At 47.7% G+C, this 18,510-nt stretch overlaps 1 protein-coding gene across 1 annotated transcript; it reads left to right on the top strand.

Annotated features, from left to right (window-relative positions):
• The first annotated feature begins 1,666 nt into the window (after positions 1–1,666).
• On the top strand, positions 1,667–4,194 carry LOC127298940 (uncharacterized). The gene is made up of 4 exons (XM_051328809.2): positions 1,667–2,678; positions 3,155–3,245; positions 3,633–3,661; positions 3,835–4,194. Exons 1-4 carry the CDS (start codon positions 1,667–1,669, stop codon positions 3,894–3,896), a joined length of 1,194 nt encoding a protein of 397 aa, XP_051184769.1. The 3' UTR covers positions 3,897–4,194.
• Positions 4,195–18,510: the final 14,316 nt, after the last annotated feature.

The following is an 18,510-nucleotide window of genomic DNA, read 5'->3' as shown; positions in this document are numbered from 1 at the left end:
CTTATGTCTTAAAGCTTTGGCCTTTGTGCATTCAACCGCTGCATGGTAGATGTCCTCCGTTTGAGCACCACAAATTTTACATATGTTATGCACCTCAAGAGTCCTGCGCCATTTGTTTCTCTGAGTTGGGAGATTATCAACAGCCAGGCGCCACACCTCAAGTGTGGCATAATTTTATGCATGTGATGGCAACCAACATGTCTTTGCTCTCTCTTTTGGCTAGATCTTGTCAGTAGAAAACCACTCCCTCCTAACTACTCCCTCCTTCCTAAATTAGAATGCATATTAGTTTTATTAAAGTTAAAAAATTGATCAAATGTATAGAAAATAATATCAACATCTACAACACTGATTCAATGTTATATGAACCATCAGGAAATATGCTTTCATATTATAAGCATTTTATATTATGAAAGTTACTATAATTTTTATAAAAAGTTTGACTTTAACAAAACTAACATGCATTCTAAATTGGGAAGAAAGCGGGTACCTTGGCCTGGCGGCAAACGTGTGTTGCTTTACTTGGGCCAAGCTAGCTAGACCCAAAGATCATAGAAGTAAAAAAACTTGAGCATACGCCAAAGATGGATCCGAGTGTTACCACGGACACCAGGGATTTACTCTAGCGACTGGAACCATGGCGGCGCGGCCTTCTTTCTGGCCGTAGCGCGTCGCACGCACACGGACGTGGGAGCACACGGTGCTATATTTATGCGGCGATCTCTCCTCGGACTCTGGTCCCAAGCTCTCCTCCCCATCCTCGCCGCTGACGGGCGTCTTCGCCTAGCTAGGAGGTCAAGCCCTTCGGGCCGAAATTAAGAGTGGTTATCGTTTTGAGCGATGAAGAAATTCCCGCGTAAAATAACACAAACTAGGGGAGAAGAAGCCGGCTTTTTTTGTTTTAAATCTCTCACAATAATAGTAGTAGTACTGATAGAGGCCCATTATTTTTGATTGTGAAAAAGGTGTTGGAATACTTGTAGTATGTTGGAATAGGAGTGATGCAATTTGTGCACGTACGCGAATGAATGAATTAGTTGCGGGCGTGTATTTGGTTGATGGATGGTGGATGGACGCGCGCGTACGTATGGGCTCCAGTCCAAGTCCAAGCTAGCAGCGCAATTAATGAATTGAATTGGTTGCTTCCTTTGAGAGCATTTCGATTCGTTGTGAACGCGCAATTGATGGGATTAATCGCCCCGCCGGCCGCGCGATAGAATTAGAATTTAAATTAATGGATGGAAAGAAAGAAAGAAAGAAAGAAAGAAAGAAAAAGGATGTGGTGCTTCGGTTTGTGCAGAAGAAAAGAGGAGCGGAACGATGGGCACGCCATTTACCGATGCGGAGAGAGATGGGTTCGTCTGCATTAACTGCGGGAGAGAAAGAAAAAGAAGCAAAGCCCCGTCCGTCCGGTGTGGTTCTTCGGCGCGCGCTGCTTCGGTTCGTGCGCATTAAATAATCAACGCCATTTACCGATGCGGCACACGAGAGCGAGCTCGCGGCCAGCGCCATTTACCGACGCGGTCGACGCGTCCATCGATTAAGGGGCGGCGCGAGGACTACCTGGGCCAGCCCAGTAGTACATGCACGCTATGAACGCCCGAAGGTTGTGGCTCCGGCGGCTGAGGAGTGGTTCATCCTGTACGGCATCTCGAAGGTTGTGAAGATGGAGGAAACTATCTTCGAGGAATCCACCAACGTGTCCTTCACCTTCAACAAAGCCCCGCTCCCCTCCCACGTAACCGTCGCGGACGACGCCCTCATCCGCACCGGCTACTTCAACTACCCCTACATCGCGGCCGCCGACCGCTGCGGCATCCTTCTCCTTTGCGGCCACTCCGAGCAGATCGGCTTCACCTACTACCTCTGCGACCCGCTGATACGCAGGACGCTGGGCATCGTCCCTCCCGACGGCGACGGCCTGAGCTGCCGCTTTTCCGTCGGCCTCATCAGCGACCGGAGCGACACGCACCTCATGGTGGCCGAGCTCAACCCGTCGTCCCTCGCGGAGCATGGCCGCGTCACGCTCCGCTGCACACTGGACATGTGCTCCTGGGTCGACAAGGAGTCCGCCGAGTGCTCCAACATCGTGGAGAGGAGAGAGTGGCGCGGCGACGGCGTACTCACCCACAAATTCTTCCTATGGTGGTTCGACCTCTCCTACTGCATCCTCGCCTGCGACCCCTTCGCCGACAAGCCGCGGTTCCACCAGATCATGTTCCCGTCCGTTCCCGACGCTGCGCCGTTCTACCCGAACCCCATCTACGGCGACGTGTACCGCTGCTTGAAGGTCAGCAATGGCAGGCTGCGTTACGTCCAGATCCACGGTACCTCCCCTGAAAAGATGGAGGTGAGCATGTGGACGCTGTCCTCCAATGATCCGGCGGATGCCAAATGGACGAACCGGGTGGATGTGCCGTTTGAGAGGATCTGGGACGACCCGAGCTACAGGTCGAAAGGGCTGCCTCCGCAGGTCGTCCCTGCTGTGGTGCTCGTCCACCCCATGCGCGCCAGCGAGGTCTACTTCTGCCTTCCCACGCACATCTTCTCCGTCAACCTCAACGAGAAGAAGACGGTGGACTGCGAGGAGTTCAGCGTTCAGGTGCCGCCGCACAAAATCTGCTCATCCCGCCTGGTCCATGCTTGGCGGTTGCCGGTGGGGTATACGAAACAGTCTGGTACCATCTTGTTCCTATTCCGTCTCCTCTGATTTGGGATTTGCTTGTCAGGCAATAACATGATAAATTGTTTGCAACAGTTGATTTCATGGAGCACATAGAGCATATATTCTAGTTATTACTCGATTTAATGCATGATTATTTGATGGATGCACTATCAAGTTCCAAGCACATAGCTGTTTAATTTTGACTGCACACCCTTTTCCAAACCCCAAGCTGCTTTAAATTCTTATACCAACGAGCGTATATTGATAGATTCATTCTATCCTGAAACCTCAGTATTTAATCTTTCGCATGGTGTCCAGAATTAGAGGCTGGCAACTTGGATGCCAAAAATTGTAAAATTCTCTTAACTATTTCGTTCGGTCGTGTACTCATATATGTAGTTCTGGCCAAATTTATGTTTGCTTGTGTATGGTCCTAAATTATGATCATACTCTGGGACTTCAAATTTTATATCTTCTATTAATATGAAGGGCCTGGGCTGTCACGTGTCATGGAATGTCAGTTCGTGAATCGATGGAGCTCTGTGGAGGATTTCCATACCAAAGCTGAAATGATCATCAGGTAAGCCTATTTTTCACCCAAGTAGACTGATACTTCTTGCATTGTATATATGATACTACCTCCGTCCTCAGTTTAACAGACGCGCAAGTAGTTTAAGAAATTGCTTTAACCATTATTTTAATCAATAAAATATAAAATATATATCATAAAAATTATATCATTGGAAAGCTTTTTTGCATACGAATCTAATAATATAGATTTTGTAGACATAAAATTTATATTTTGTTGACCAAATCTATGGTCAAACTTTGTCTTAAACTACGTGCGTGCATGTTAATCTGAGACGGAGGGAGTAGTAGTAACACCAATGTTTCGCTGTAAAATAAGTCCCTTTCCGTTGTATGTTTCATAGCCTAATGAATGTAATCTCGTTCTCAATTGGTTCAGGTCGCGTCCTAAACCACATGATGACTGGGGTATGTAGAAGATCTAAGCTCCCAACTGTTCTATTCCAGTATTTTGGGCAGAGAATGTTTTTTCATTTATTGGTTATGCTTTTGGGCTAAATGAAGTACACGAGAACAGTTTTTTTTCCTGGGCACTTCCTGTACGATTGCTGCCTAAATATTGGAGCATTATGTATGTGCAGGTCTTGAGGATATTGATGAGGATAGATATGACTCAGACACCAGCATGACGGAGGAGATTTAGGTCTGTTTTGCCAATCAGCCAGCCAGCCACCCACTTACCCCGTGTCGGCTTCTTCACTTTCACTTGTGTTGCTTTTACCATGCTGGCAGTTTAGGTTGTTGTGTGGCCTTCTAGCAGCATCAACTCATTTGGAGTTGTCAGAACATAACTTGGAAAGTATGCGTGGTGGCCGTGCCCTTGGTTATTAGATTGTTGGATAAATTATTGTAGAAGTACCACAATATTTTGGGTACAAGTACTCTAGAAATGCTCTTGTGAAAACATTGTTGAAATAATATAGACGTGCTATTATAGCTAAGGTTTGGAATTTTTTTCCCGCACCTGCAGGATGATCATGATACGGTGAAAAAATAGAATAGTATGGACAAAAATCACCAGTGGGTCGTGAGGCGATGAAAAAGAAGAGTAGTATGGCAGATTGGCGGTAGCACTACATTGTGGAGGGTACAAGTACTCTAGAAATGCTATTGTGAAAACATTGTTGAAATAATATAGACGTGATATTATAGCTAAGGTTTGGAACTTTTTTTCCACGCCTGTAGGATGATCATGATGCGGTGAAAAAAGAGGATAGTATGGACAAAAATCACTAGCTGACCGTGAGGCGATGAAAAAAAAAGAGTAGTATGGCAGATTGGCGGTAGCACTACATTGTGGAGCATGCGTTGCCCGGAGAGAGAACATGGTGTGCTGGCTGAAAGAGGCAATGGATGGTGGAGCAATTTTTTTTGTAGATAATAACGTAAATAAGGCGGTAGTAATTTTACCGGTTGTTTTAAGATTTGCTACGGAAGAAGCCAGTAGTATTTTCCCGCTGAAAGAAGACAACGAACAGTGGAATAAGTGCAGTAGCATAGGCACAAACGATGGGGTAATTATATTTTTTCGAAGATACCGTAGAAGAAGGGTAGTATTTTTCTGGCGTGAAGGAGGCGACGAACAGTGGTTGAAAAGAACCATATGTCATATAGAGAAAGAAAAGGAAGGAATTCATGGCAGTCGTTGGTGAGAGACAAGCGTGAGGAAGAAGCCACGTTCATTGGCACAATGTTGAAAATGGGATTTGTTCTCGAGCTATCAATTAGTAGAATGATGTGTATATTTATTGTTTCATTACATAGCAATGTGCGGACACCTAGCTTGAAAATGAGGTAAGTATATGGGTTTTTTTACTTTCTAGGCATATGACTATTACCTTTTTACCGAATCATATCTTATAAAGGATAATTTTATTGTTTCTGTAATACTATATTGTTCTATGTTTCTATACAAGTGTATTTCCAGGTATATTTTATTTACAGTTGCACAGATAAAATTAAATTTTTACAAACCGTGGCAATGCACCAACGCACATTATACTATTTTTGATGGTTGGGCTTTTCAAACTACCGATGCACCTCGACTATGAAACTAGCACCATTCCTATTTTCATAAAAAAACTAGCACCATTCCCGACAACCCTTAACACATACTTTCTCCATTCCAAAAAGAAGTTTCTAGCTAAAACATGTATATATGCATCCGTATCAAATAAAGTTGGGAAGTTTTACAAACATGTATATATGCATCCGTATCAATTCTACAGTTTCCGCCCATCAACTACCACCGCTCTTTTCATTTTACATTTTTTTAGAGTACCAGGTTGGTGACCCACTCCAGCAAAACAACACCATTCCTTCGCATATCAGCACAGGATCATCGGAGTAACAGGCAGCACGCTTGCATGTAGCTTCGCATGAATTTGTTTTCCTCTGAGGCTCTTGTACCTGCACAATGAAAAAGGCTTCAGAAATCACAAGTATCAACTAATGCTTGGCAAGCAGCAAGCTCCAATAACTACGAGTCAATGAGTTAGCGCTTCCAATTTTTCTTCTCACCGTAACTGCCCGTAACTGAAGCTTATCTTCGGATAACACTCTCATACAGCATGCATCTCGAATTGCTGGACTCGAGTGACACCGAGCTATTTGTTCACACAATCACAATGAAACTTTAAATAAAAGAACACATTTGGTGACTTAGATTTTGGTTTACTTACTCTACCATGTATAACTTTTATGTTCATGCTCATTTCATGTTATGAGTAACAAAAAAGAGAATTTTTTGAGAAATGATAAATCAGAAGGGAAACATGAAAAGAAAATAGTGAAGACAGTACTATTACCATAATGGGTGAATCATAGTATATGCTGCCTCAATTCAGAGAATAAAGACTTATTAGATTTTGGTTTACTTACTCTACCACTATGATAGGACGGAATGCCAAGAACCTAGACCCAAACAGAAGAAACCAAGGGAGGGAATCTTCCCAGGTTGGTCAACGTTTTTATGCTTCTAATTATTAAGACATAAAGATCCAATTTAACCAAATCTCCTTGCGAAATCTCTTGAACCTTTGAAACAAAAAGCGACCACAAGTGTACAAGTAGTAGCTCCAAATATCTAGGGACATGGAACATAGAATACATACTGGGTGGTAGGGGGAGATATGGCACACATCGGTACCACTATGATAGGACAGAATGCCAAGAACCTAGACCCAAAGAGAAGAACTTTTTGTACTAGCAAAGATGAAAACGGCAACTTCAAACTTTAAAAGTTCTTTTGCATCCATGTTCAGACTTAACTTGTACACAAGGAGAATAAATAAAGTGCTGTTCTCATTAATAACTTTTTCCAAAATTGTGGTTCTAATCACCCTTCCAAGTAAATTATTTCAAAGCCTATAAGTTGCACTCAACAATTTGGCAAGTTATTTAGCTCTACAATAGTTTTGGTATCTACATAACTCGAAATTTAACTTGGTATAATTGCCTGGAGGGTAATGTTGAATGGAAAAACCCTTGTCGGACACATACCATGTACCCATCATTGTTGGCATATGTGTCATGTACCTTCTACTCCCTGCTGCATGCACCAAAGCTCCCCACCTGAAACTAATCACACTTGTTTTGTATTGCTTTGCCATCCCCTACTCAAATCCAAAATCATAAAGTTCCAAACTTCTCACCGGTACGAATGGTAAAACAAAATGGCTTCATAAACACCAGGCTATCATCAAACTTCTCCTGCTCACGGAAGAAGATATGATTAAAACAGGTGAGGGCTGGCAGTTGGTTCTTCTGGACAAGACAAAAAAGAAATGCACCAGGCAAAATTATGTAAACTATCTAGATGCTAACCTGTGTGTTACCTCTGAAAACACGTCATTAGACCCAAAAGGGAAGAAGCCACTGGGGAACCACCAACCGTAAACCAAAGAAGGAAACAATGAAAATGAAGACAGGCCTTGAGAAATGGAAGCCACCGGATTAGGGATGGCTCAAGGTTAATGTTGATGGCTCTTACATCGCTGAAACAGGCAAGCTTCGGTTGGAATCGTCATTTGGGACCGTACGGGTCAAGCCGTGCTTGCTGCTGGCAAGTATCTTCAAAGCTGTTGTGACGCCTTGAGTGCAAGCTCGGCTGCGGAGAGGAGCCTGTCTAGCTGCCCAATGGTGTGACAAGCCTGTGATTTTCGAATCTGATCGCTCCACTATTACACAGGTTATCCAGAGCAAAGAACAACATCTGTCTAATCTCAAAAGTCTTCTACATGATTTCAATATGTATGCATCAAACACGACACAATGGAGTTGGGCATGAAAAAAGAAATCAAAACAATGTAGCACATGTAATAGCTAGATATACTATGTCTCTTGGGTTAGATTCTTGTTGGAGCAGAAACTTCCCAGATTGTGTGGAAGAGGCCATGGCTACTGATTGTAAACGTCTTTGTACTCCACGATGAATGAATGAAATTGTTTAGCCTTCAAAAAAAAAATATTCAAACACCATATAGTCTATATCCAGAAATATTGTCAAGACAATATAGACTATCAATAACAAGAAAATGGCAAGCTTCGGAGAGCTCCGCCGCTATTTTGTTATTCCAAACTTCCCACCTGTACCAATGGAAAAAAAGGCTTCATAATATTCCAACACCATATCGTCTATGCCGGAAGTATTATCAAAGACAAGATGATTACGATCCACTAAACAAACTATGATCACCTCTATTTTTTACTATTAGTTTAGTTATATGAAAGGAATGAGAACATGAAGAATATTTGACATGAATCGAGATCATGAGAGCTTGGGTACCTCTCAAATGACTCAGGACTTTACATTCTACTGTAACAGGTACAACGTTTAGCAAGGATTCTGCAGATGCCCTGCTAATGTTCTACTAATAAGTTAACCAACAGGCTAAGAAACGGTTTCCAAACTTACAACATGAGATGGGCACAGTATATATCTGGAAAATACACAGGCATGTGTTAGCTCGCAGAGAAAGAACCATTTGTATGCAAGAATAGAAGCTTGGAGCTCCTCCTGAAGTGGCGTCATATAATACTGCATAGAGATTATTAGGCAATCGACTTTCCTTGTCGAGAAGCATGTCAATCGTAGTGCAACTAACTGATTCAGCATATGTATTAGATCCAAGACAAGAAGCAAATCACAAAAAGAAGTGGCAAGCAAACAATGAATTTGAGAAGGAAATTAAGAGCTGGATGTCTCCGCAGAAGAAGACGGCCGGAGAAGGAAATTAAGAGCTGGATGTCTCCGCAGAAGAAGACGGCGCCGATGAGTATACCTGCCTGCCGTGTGTACGAAAGATGGGCGTGCCCACCTGATTGCCAGCCGGGGCATGATTTTGAAGTGGGCGACAGCGAGCGGCTACGGTAAAGGCGCTGCTCGCTATCGCCCTCTTCAAAAGCATGGCCCTCGCTGCTTGCCGTGGCAGTTCCATGCCGCAAGCCCTAGCTATCTTGGGAGAGGACCAAGGGAGCTCCCGTCTTGGCTGGAACCAAGCGAAGGCTGATGGCGGCGGGCGGCGGAAGATAATGTGGGTGAAGGGCGGAGGTGGTAAAGCGAACAGAAGTGGATAGGTCTGAGAGTTAGTTAGGCCGGGCCTTTTAGTTAGGCCGGGCCTTATTCATGGGCCATTAGAAATCAATGTACAATTGTCACGCTTACAGGCCGGCTTGAAGCCCGTAAAAGAGGTCCTAGCCATCAAGATGTTTGTCCATTAACTCAGTGTGCAAGGTGTGTTTGGTTTTGAGCCAAAGCTAACCAGACCAAATCTATACCTAATAATAAAGGAGCTAAGGTTTCTGCCAAAATTTTCGTCCAACTTTTCATTGGACCGATTTACCCTCCCACCAAATCGCATAATACTGTACAATGCCATTACATAACGGTTCGTGTTATTTTTTCCCCATCCCGAAAGAACCCACCGTGCATTCTATTCTGTAGAACGCTTGGCGGAGGCTAGGGGGTAGCTGAGTTGAGGCGGGTTGCGGGATGAAGCCAGGCCGCCAAGCTGCGCCCCTGCCGGCGACCGTCTTCGCCTTATCCGCTCTGCGGCCGCCAAGATACGCCCGCGCCCGCGGTCAGAGGCCGAGAAGACCCGCCGTTGGCGACCACCCCCGCCTTATCGACTGCCTGGATCCGCGCGTTGAAGGAGAGGGTGGGGCGCTACCGGGATCCGCGCGACCAAGGAACGATTGGCCGCTGCCCAGATCCGCGTGATGCAGGGCTCTGCGGGGCGCTGCCGGAGCTAACGGATGTAGGAGAGGGCGGATTGTCGCCGGGAGGCCTACTGGTGTTGCTCGGCGGCGACCGCGACTACTGTCTTGGTCAAAGTCTCCAGATCGAGGCTCGATCTGCTGCCTCCCTGACATTCGGGAGCGCGTGCTGCGGGGCGTGATGTCTCGCCGGAGCTCGTGCGGGCAGGTCGGAGGGCGGCGTCGGCAGCTTCAGCAAGGGGCTCAGCAGATACTGCTCGCTGATGCGGTGAGACTACTCATGCATCCCGCGTGGCCAGCGGCGCGCCCACCCCTTGCACACCGCTCGGCTGGCGGCAGCCCCGCCATCTCCTTCATGAATACAGTGTGCTCGTGACTGGGATCTTGCGAGCAGATAATGTTGAGTGGGGCTGCGTTGACTCCTAGCTGGGCCTCCGCTAGGCTTGCACGGCCAGGCCTCTTGGCTGGCTCATCCATTGGGGTTTACCCTTTATTTTTACAAAATATAGGTACATTTAGTCCCACCTTGCTTTGTAACACCAAGATTTACCTGCTTATATACATTAGCAAGTGTCTGCCAACCAACGACTTGGGAATCGCAGCACAGCTGAAAGAAATCGTGGGCACAGCGGAAAGAAATCGTGGGCTCGGAAATCGCCACAAAATTGTGGGCTTTGCATGGTGCGTAATTGAAAGGAGTAGAAAAGAGATTGCTCCATAGATATGGTTGAGATTCTTGCGGGTGAACGGAAGGGAAAATAAAACGACAAAAAGGCCTCCCAAGTACTTTCTCTGTCTTAATTTTTTTAGGTATAAACATATCTATAATTAAAACATATCTAGATACATTTCAATATATCTAAACTAAAACGACAAACCAAGTGTGATGTTACCGGTCAGCTCCAAAAATTACCCATGACCCAGTATTATGGCGGTTTGGCGGAAATAAAGTGCAGTCTTAAGCTTTTCTCCCGGTGCAACGCACGGGCAATTTTCCTAGTATTTGTAATGTCCGTCCGTCTGCCCTTTAGTGTGCAGGGTATACACCGCGAAATAATATGAAACATTTGTAACGTCGGCGCAAAAATATGGCTGGTCAAAATGCAAAGACTTCGAGTACATCTTGCACTCATGTTTTTGCATTGAAGGAAGAAACATGGCAGTTTTATTGGAATCTCCCACGTGCATACATACATACGTACGTGTCCAACTAGTGGGAGTATACAGACAGAACGGCGAGGTTGTACACAGCAATACTACACGCACGCGTGGTACCTAGATGGTAGATACGCCATTGTTTCGCCGCTCAAGCGCAGAAGATGACTTGGAGCCGGCTCCCATGGGCGGCGCTGCACATGCTGATAATGCTTCTGGTGCGGGTACGCGACGTGGCACCCGGCCTCCCGGCACCTGAGCATGTCGCCGCCAGAGCTGGCGCGACAACTCCAGCAGCAAGTTGAACCCCTTATCCAGCCCCTGTGCACGGAGAACTCGGCCTTCGTCACCGCCCCTGTATCGCTGCTCCTCCCGGAGTCGCACCCCTGCACCGCAGTCCCCAATCCATGCGTTCCTATTTATAGAGATTCTCTAAGAAGATAGAGTAAAATGCATGGATAATCATTGAACTTGTCTGTATATAATTCAGTTTCATCATTGTATTCCAGAAAGTGCAATTTACGGTCATGAAAGACGCTTCGCCGGCTCATCTATGGTCACTGGTTACGGTATACGTATTTGATGACATGGCACTTTGTTGACCAGCCGTACGTGCGTTTTTTTTTGGGAAAAACCCTACACTATTTGGTCACTGTCCTCACGATTACCGCCTCCTGTTGGAGGGAACGACGACGCCTGGGAGAGGCTCGCGCGTGCGCGCCGGCCAAGCCCACCACGGCGACCATCTCCAGCAAAATTTCATGCATGGATTCTCTGGCGAACAGTGCATGCATGGATTAATGACGTCCATGGATTCTCTGGCGAACAGTGCTAATAATTGCATGCACGGCTTGTTCTCGGTCAAGCTGTTCCGATGCATTTGCGGCCAAAGTGACATTTTTTTTCTTCTATTGGATCATATTGTAGCTACATGTTACAGCAAGTGTGTGGCGTCCGCGAACTTTATCCTCCTTGTGGACTAGAGCGTGCAGCTGGAGGCAAACCCTGAGCCCAGCAACGCCGGTGATTGGTGGCATCGAATAATATGGGCGGTGTGGAGCTGAGTCTCACGCTGGTGGCACTAGTGGAAAACAGGCCTTTTGATCCGGGTGGTTAGGGCCTTTTGTCGCGGGCGGCCAGCCGCGACAAGCAAGGCGCGATAAAAGGGTGGCCTTTTATCCCGGGTCACTTACGACCCGCGACATAAGGTCCACCACGTGGCAGCGCGGCGCGCGAGGCACGAGCCCTTTTGTCGCGGGCGGTATTACCACCCGCGACAAAAGGCCCTCTACGTGGCGCGCGCACAACGCTTTCGCTTTAGGGTTTGAGGGTGCAGCACCCCTCCCCCCGCCACCGACCTTTGTTATTTCATTTTTTTCGTCCGAAAATAAAAGTTGCATATATTTGTACGCTACTAGAAGTTGTACACATTCATTCATTATATATATATATAGATCGATCAAACAAATATTGGAAGCAGAAGTCGATTCCCCTTACACATATTCGTAGGTTCCCTACATATATACATGGAGCTCACGATCGACAAACGGTACTAACGACCGTCTATTTGGAGGTAGAACAACTATCTGGACTAAACAAGCCTTTGTTGTTTATGACTTCTCTAACCAAAAGTCCCGCCAGTTCCTCCGCGATTCCTAGTGCGTGTTCCTTTGGTTGGAGTCTGTCCCGCATGAAGTCGACCTATATACGAAAATGAGATGAGTATGACTATATCAGTCTTGATAACGAAATATTGATGATAATAAATAAAGTTGTGAATGTTATTGCTTACGTCGAATTTATTTACATTACGCTTCTCGGTGGTTAACATGCGAATGGACTCGCAAACGTAGTATCCACATAGATTCGTCCCTTGTGGCTGTCAGTAGGCACGGTACAGGATTAAATGTTAGCTTCTTTGCAAAGGTAATCTCCTTATGAACATTCTTCAAAGCTTGCCAAGCCCTGCCATGCAAAAGAATGATTGAATGAGTGGATAATTAATTGATATCTCACGAAAGATAAAGCGCGGCGATGAAGGAAATTACACTTGGAGCAACACGCAAGTCCTGGAACCCGTCCGTGCCTCTACTCAGTGGGTCTTTTACTTCAACTATTCCCTTATCGGGTTGAATGTCTAGTAGAATCCGAGTGGAAGCTGCACATGTTATGCATATACGTCGAAATTACACTTAACATCGAGTAAGAAAAATTGAATGTGCATATATAAAAGATCATTAAGACTCTCACTCGTAGTTGTAAGGAAACAATATTGAATCACAGAAATATTGCTGCCCCAAAAACCTTAGTAGGTTTCCCCGTTTCTTCGCGTTTATGCTTCACCGTTTCAACATGTATTTTATCTGGGTCAACAAACCCAACATTGATAATATTATTACTTTTGCACTCACCGATCTTGATCTGCAAAAGAGAACCCATAAGATATAATGAGTATATATATGCAATGAAAACGAACATGAACTGAATGAAAATGAACTTATATGTAGTTAACAACTTACAAGCAATAGCAACTCATGAGAGATTTGTCGAGGGCTTCTAGATTGAATAACTGCGAGTTCATTCATCTCAATATGGATCTCCTCCTTTCGGTAGTAATATTCCCATGGTATACTCGCCACGATGTACATTTTTTCTCCTTGCATGCATCAAGGTACCACCGATGCAAATTCCGCATATGTGTTGGCAGTTTATGCAGCTGCTCTCTGACCAAGTCGGCCCCGTAGACAAATTTAGGAGCTATATCAGCGGTGGGTATGTCAGCATCTGCTGCAGACAAGCAATTCCTCCACGGTAATCGAACAAGCAGCCGCTAGCCTTGCAGCTTCTTCCATATCGATACCACCATGATGTTCCCGGTACAGCTTGGGAACATTAAGCACTTTGAGTCTTGGGATCGATTGTTTGGGCTGAGCACCGAGGAGGGGAACTTCCTTTCTCTTTTTGCCTTTTGTCGTTTGCTTGGCCTTGAGGGGTGCACTTGTTGAACTTGACCTTTTCTCATCTGCACTTCTAGGCGATGATTTGCTCGTGCTGACAATGTCCTTCTCCTTATCCTTTTCATCCTTCTTTTGGTCAATTACCTTCGCAAGAGTGCGTGTATAGTCATCCTTCTTCTCGTGTAACTCATACTGCGATGGTGTGTTGAGAAAACTAGTAGCATATTCTATTTGCTTCTCTGTGTATGGCTCGCGCTGGAGGTTTTGGCTTATGGAAATGATCATAGTTGTGTTTCGCAACAGCCGCATTTTCCTCGACGGTAAGATCCCAAGGACGGGGGGGAGGAACCTTTGGTACTTTTGGGAGGGGCGACCTCTTGGGGATAGGACTCTTGAAACGCTTCCGGCTGGGTGCATTCCGAGTCTTAGTGGGCGGAGGCGGCGGCGCTGGAGATGGAGATGGACTACCGATGTCGTGGTCGACGTCGTACCCACGGGGTTATGGTGGCGACATGTGATCGGTAGGAGGAGGTGATGGTGGCCTGCGATCACCTGGAGGAGGTGATGGTGACCTGCTTTGGGACGACCGGTACTAGGTGCTACCCAGCCTGGCAGCCTGATGTTCTTCTTTTCCCGAGAGAATGATTTCTCCCGGCACCTCTACGAGTGTAAGCCCCCCATCACCTCCAGGGATATGGAGCTCCAATGTCTCCCAGCTGCGGGACAACCGAATCCACCCCGACACGAGCATAGCCAGCTGGAATCGGATTGCCATGCCATGTTGCCGCTCACCTTCAGGTCCAAATGCCGGTAAGACATAGCCGACCGCCACCTTAACGAAACCTTCCCGAACACCTCATGGAGATCACAAGGTGTTGTCTCCTTGATTCCATCCAAGGGGTCGCCAGACCGGCATCTATCATCATCCGTGTAGGAGGGGCCTCCGAGTCGGCCACGCTTCTGTCTCGTTGCTGAGATATTTCAGCGGTATTATCCGCGGGCGTTGTCCTTTTAGTTCATTTATCTCCCGCTGCTGCTGCTGAAGCTCCCGCTGCTGCTGGTCAAGTCGGCGTTGGAACTCGGCCATCCGGTCATTCTGCACCTCCAGTGGCGTTGTTTAGCTCTCGCTCGGCTTCTATAAGTCTCCGCGTCGGCCGGAAACCCAAGCGACCACGGAACACTAGGGCCGAAGCCTCTTGTTCGTCCTCCCTTCTCAGGATTACCGAGGACAAGCGACAGCAAGTCATTCTCTCTATCGGGAGCAAACTTTAGTTTTCCCGCCTTTATATCTGTCGTCACTTCAATCCATTTTTGCCTGGGTACCCTAACCTGGTGTCACTTTCAACAATGTTCCTGTCTTCATGTCATACTCACAGCCATGCGCGAGGAACCAATTTCGAGCCCTTATGTCCCATCCTTCTCGCGTGGGTTCCGGAGTGATCCCGTTCAGCTCCATCTCAGCCTCTTGTGCATCCCACTTAGGCATGGCTCTTCCGTAGCCCCCTCGCCCCGTATGATGGTGATATTTCTTCTCGCTTGCATTCTTCTTGTTTTTATTGTAAGTTCACAGCCTCCTCGATTCTTTGTACCTCACAAATTCTTCCCGATTATGCTCCTGCTTCGCTAGGTAGTTCTCGAATAATGGAGGCTTCTTGTCTTTCTTATAATTTTTCCATAACCGGTTCTTATACGCCCGGAAAAGTTCCCCCATCTTCTTAAGAGCCCATTTCTTCACTAGCTCTCGCTGCTTAGCATTCTCGGACTCCGATCCCAAATCGGCAAAGTGAAATGTGCCATCAGGTCTCTGAAAAGTGTGTCTTTGTACCTATCGGCAACCTGATTTTCGGACAGATTCTTCTGTCTTGTTCCATTCTCTCGACATGATCGGGACACGATCTCTAACCACAACTCCGCACTGATTTTTGAACTTCACTCCGACATTCTCGGGTACCACCGGTTGGCCTTCCGGTGATATAGCTTCAATTGTGAAGTGGTCTTTCTTGGTCAACTTCTTTGCCGGGCCTCGTTTCTCTATCTTATCTTCGGAGGCCTAAGAGAATACATATAGAATTGCATTAATGCCTCTATACTAATGCCTCAATACATATGTACATATAGAAATCCATTAATACCTCGTCACCGGAGCCGTCGTCGGCTTCTCCGTCACCGGAGCCGTCGGCTTCTCCGTCACCGAGCCGTCGGCTTCTCCGTCACCGGAGCCGTCGGGTTCTCCATGACCGGAGCCGTCGGCTTCTCCATCACCGGAGCCGGCTCGGTCGGCTTCTGTACCATCGCGGATTATGTCCGCGAATATGTCTTCCTGTTCCAAGTCCCGTTCGAATTGATCCATTGTTTCTGCAAAAGAATTAAATCGATAAGTAAATGTTCAAACACAAACCAAACCCTAACCCTAATCAAACACAAACCAAACCCTAACCCTAATCGGCGACACGTGTTTGCGAGAGGGAGAGGGTGTCGGCGACGCGTGTTTGCGAGAGGGAGAGGGTGTCGGCGACGCGTGTTTGCGAGAGGGAGAGTGTGTCGGCGACGCGTGTTTGCGAGAGGGAGATGGTGTCGGCGACGCGTGTTTGCGAGAGGGAGAGGGTGTCGGCGACGCGTGTTTGCGAGAGAGGAGAGAGGAGTGTCGGCGACGCGTGTTTGCGAGAGAGAGAGAGAGAGGGTGTCGGCGTCGGTTGTTCGCGAGAAGGAGAGAAGAGGGAGTTGCGGCGTCGATGGTTTTCGCGAGAGGGAGAGGGGTGTCGGCTAGTGTTCGCGAGATGGAGAGGGGTGTCGGCGAGTGTTGTTCGCGAGAAGGGAGAGAAGAGGGGAGTTGCGGCATCGATGGTTTTCGCGAGAGGGAGAGGGGTGTCGGCTAGTGTTCGCGAGATGGAGAGGGGTGTCGGCGAGTGTTGTTCGCGAGAGTGTTTGCGTCGGTTGTTTACAAGCTAACTAATATAAAATTTAAATTAATACAAAATTTAATCTAACTAACTACAAGATTTGAATTAATACAAAATTTAAACTAAGTAACTACGAAATTTGAATTAACTATCTACAAAAATTTAAACTAACTAACTAATACTAAATTTAATCTAAATACTAATACTAATACTAACTAACTAATACTAATTAAAACTAAATACTAATACTAACTAAACTAAACTAACTAACTTAATTAAAAAACTTAATGAAAAAACTTAACGAAAAAAAGGCCGGGGCATGGCCGGCCGGCACCGGCGGCCGCGCGGGGCGGCGGAGGGTGGCGGCTACCTGCTTCTCGAGGGTGGCGCAGAGGGCGGCGGCGGCCGGGGTGTCCCAGAGGAGGCGGCGGCCGGAGGTGGCGCGCGCGAGATCTCGTAGGAGGTGGCGCGCAGAGGCGCGGCCGCGCGCGCAGAGGCGGCGCAGAGTGGCGGAGGTGGCGCAGAGGGCGGGGGCGGCGAAGAGGCGGCTCAGAAGTGGCAGGCGGCGGCCGGAGGCGAGGAAGATGGCCGGCGGCGGCGGCGGTGGATTTCGGCAGCCTGACGGCGCGATTTCTGCTAAGGAAAATGGCCTCCGGTGTCGCGGGTGGGGGCTCCACCCGCGGCGGTAGGTATTTATACCTAGGGCCTTTTGTCGCGGGTGGGGGCTTGACCCGCGACAAAAGACCCCTTTGTCGCGGGTCAAACCCCCACCCGCGACAAAGGGGGTCTTTATCGCGGGCCGTGGCTCGACCCGCGACAAAAGGGGTGGGAGGGGGAGGCGGCCGATCCGCGTGAAGCGCATCCAACGGCTCCGGCCGTTTGAATCCAACGGCCTGGAGCCGTTGGACGCGGATCAGGCCTGGACCGTTTTTGTTTTTCTGTTTTTTTCTGTTTTTTGTTTTTCTTTTTTTCTGTTTTTTTTAAATAAAAACTATTATTTCAATAACTTTTAAATGGTAACTCAAAAAGAAAAGTGTTATATATGAAAATTGATCAGAAAAATCCAATGAACATGAATATGACATCCATAGAACTATTTGCATCTCGCATATATAAATGCTGACACGTGCCTCGCCCCGCCGACGCGGCGTGCGACGTGTAGCCACCGGCGACACGTGGCTCACCCGCCCGACGCCGGCGTGCGACGTTTAGCCACCGCTGACACGTGCCTCGCCCGCCGACGCCGGCGTGCGACGTGTAGCCACCGCTGCCACGTGCCTCACCCCGCCGACGCCGGCGTGCGACGTGTAGCCACCGCAGACACGTGCCATGCCCCGCGTGCGCTATATAGAGCGACGAGTGCGGGCGCAACCACACGTCGCCACCGCCTCCGCTCATTCATCTCCGGGATGCCTCCATGTCGTCGAGGGGCGTCCGGTTTCCGTGGCGTTCGAGTGCATCCGAGCGGTAGGTTCACCGCCGAGATACGCGCCGGTGGCTTCCGCCTCACCCTCGGCACGTACAACACGCAGGAAGAGGCGGCGCGCGCTTACGACGCGGCGGCGTGGCGCTTTCGGCGGCCAGGGCACGACATAAACTTCCCGGATGTTGAATCGCTAGAGGAGGCGGAGTTCCTCGCGCCACCGCCGTGCCTCATCACCGACGAGGACCGTCACCGGCATCGCCAGTGCGGCGCAGATCGCCATCGCCGAGCGCGACGAGCGATTGATGCGCCGGTGGAGGGCGCGGTCCCCCGACGCGTTCTTTGCTAACCTTAGGGCACAACGCAGGTCCAACAGGCGCCACCGTCGGGCCGTCGCCGCCTTCGAGCTCGAGAACTCGAATACAACTTGGACCGAAACGACCCTCGGTGGGATGACCTTTGGACGGAGACAACCTCCGACGGCAGTAGAGACTAGACTAGTAATTTATCTATTTTATTGTAATTTCAATAAAGTCGTTGTCGGTTCTATTAGTTTAAATTTAGTTTATAAAGTCGTTGTCGGTTGTTTTTGTTCAATAAAGTGGT

This window comes from Lolium perenne, chromosome 5 (assembly GCF_019359855.2).
Source record: "Lolium perenne isolate Kyuss_39 chromosome 5, Kyuss_2.0, whole genome shotgun sequence".
Taxonomy (NCBI): Eukaryota; Viridiplantae; Streptophyta; class Magnoliopsida; order Poales; family Poaceae; genus Lolium; species Lolium perenne.
The sequence above is the reverse complement of the archived record's forward strand: the minus strand, read 5'-3'. Positions and strand labels throughout refer to the sequence as shown.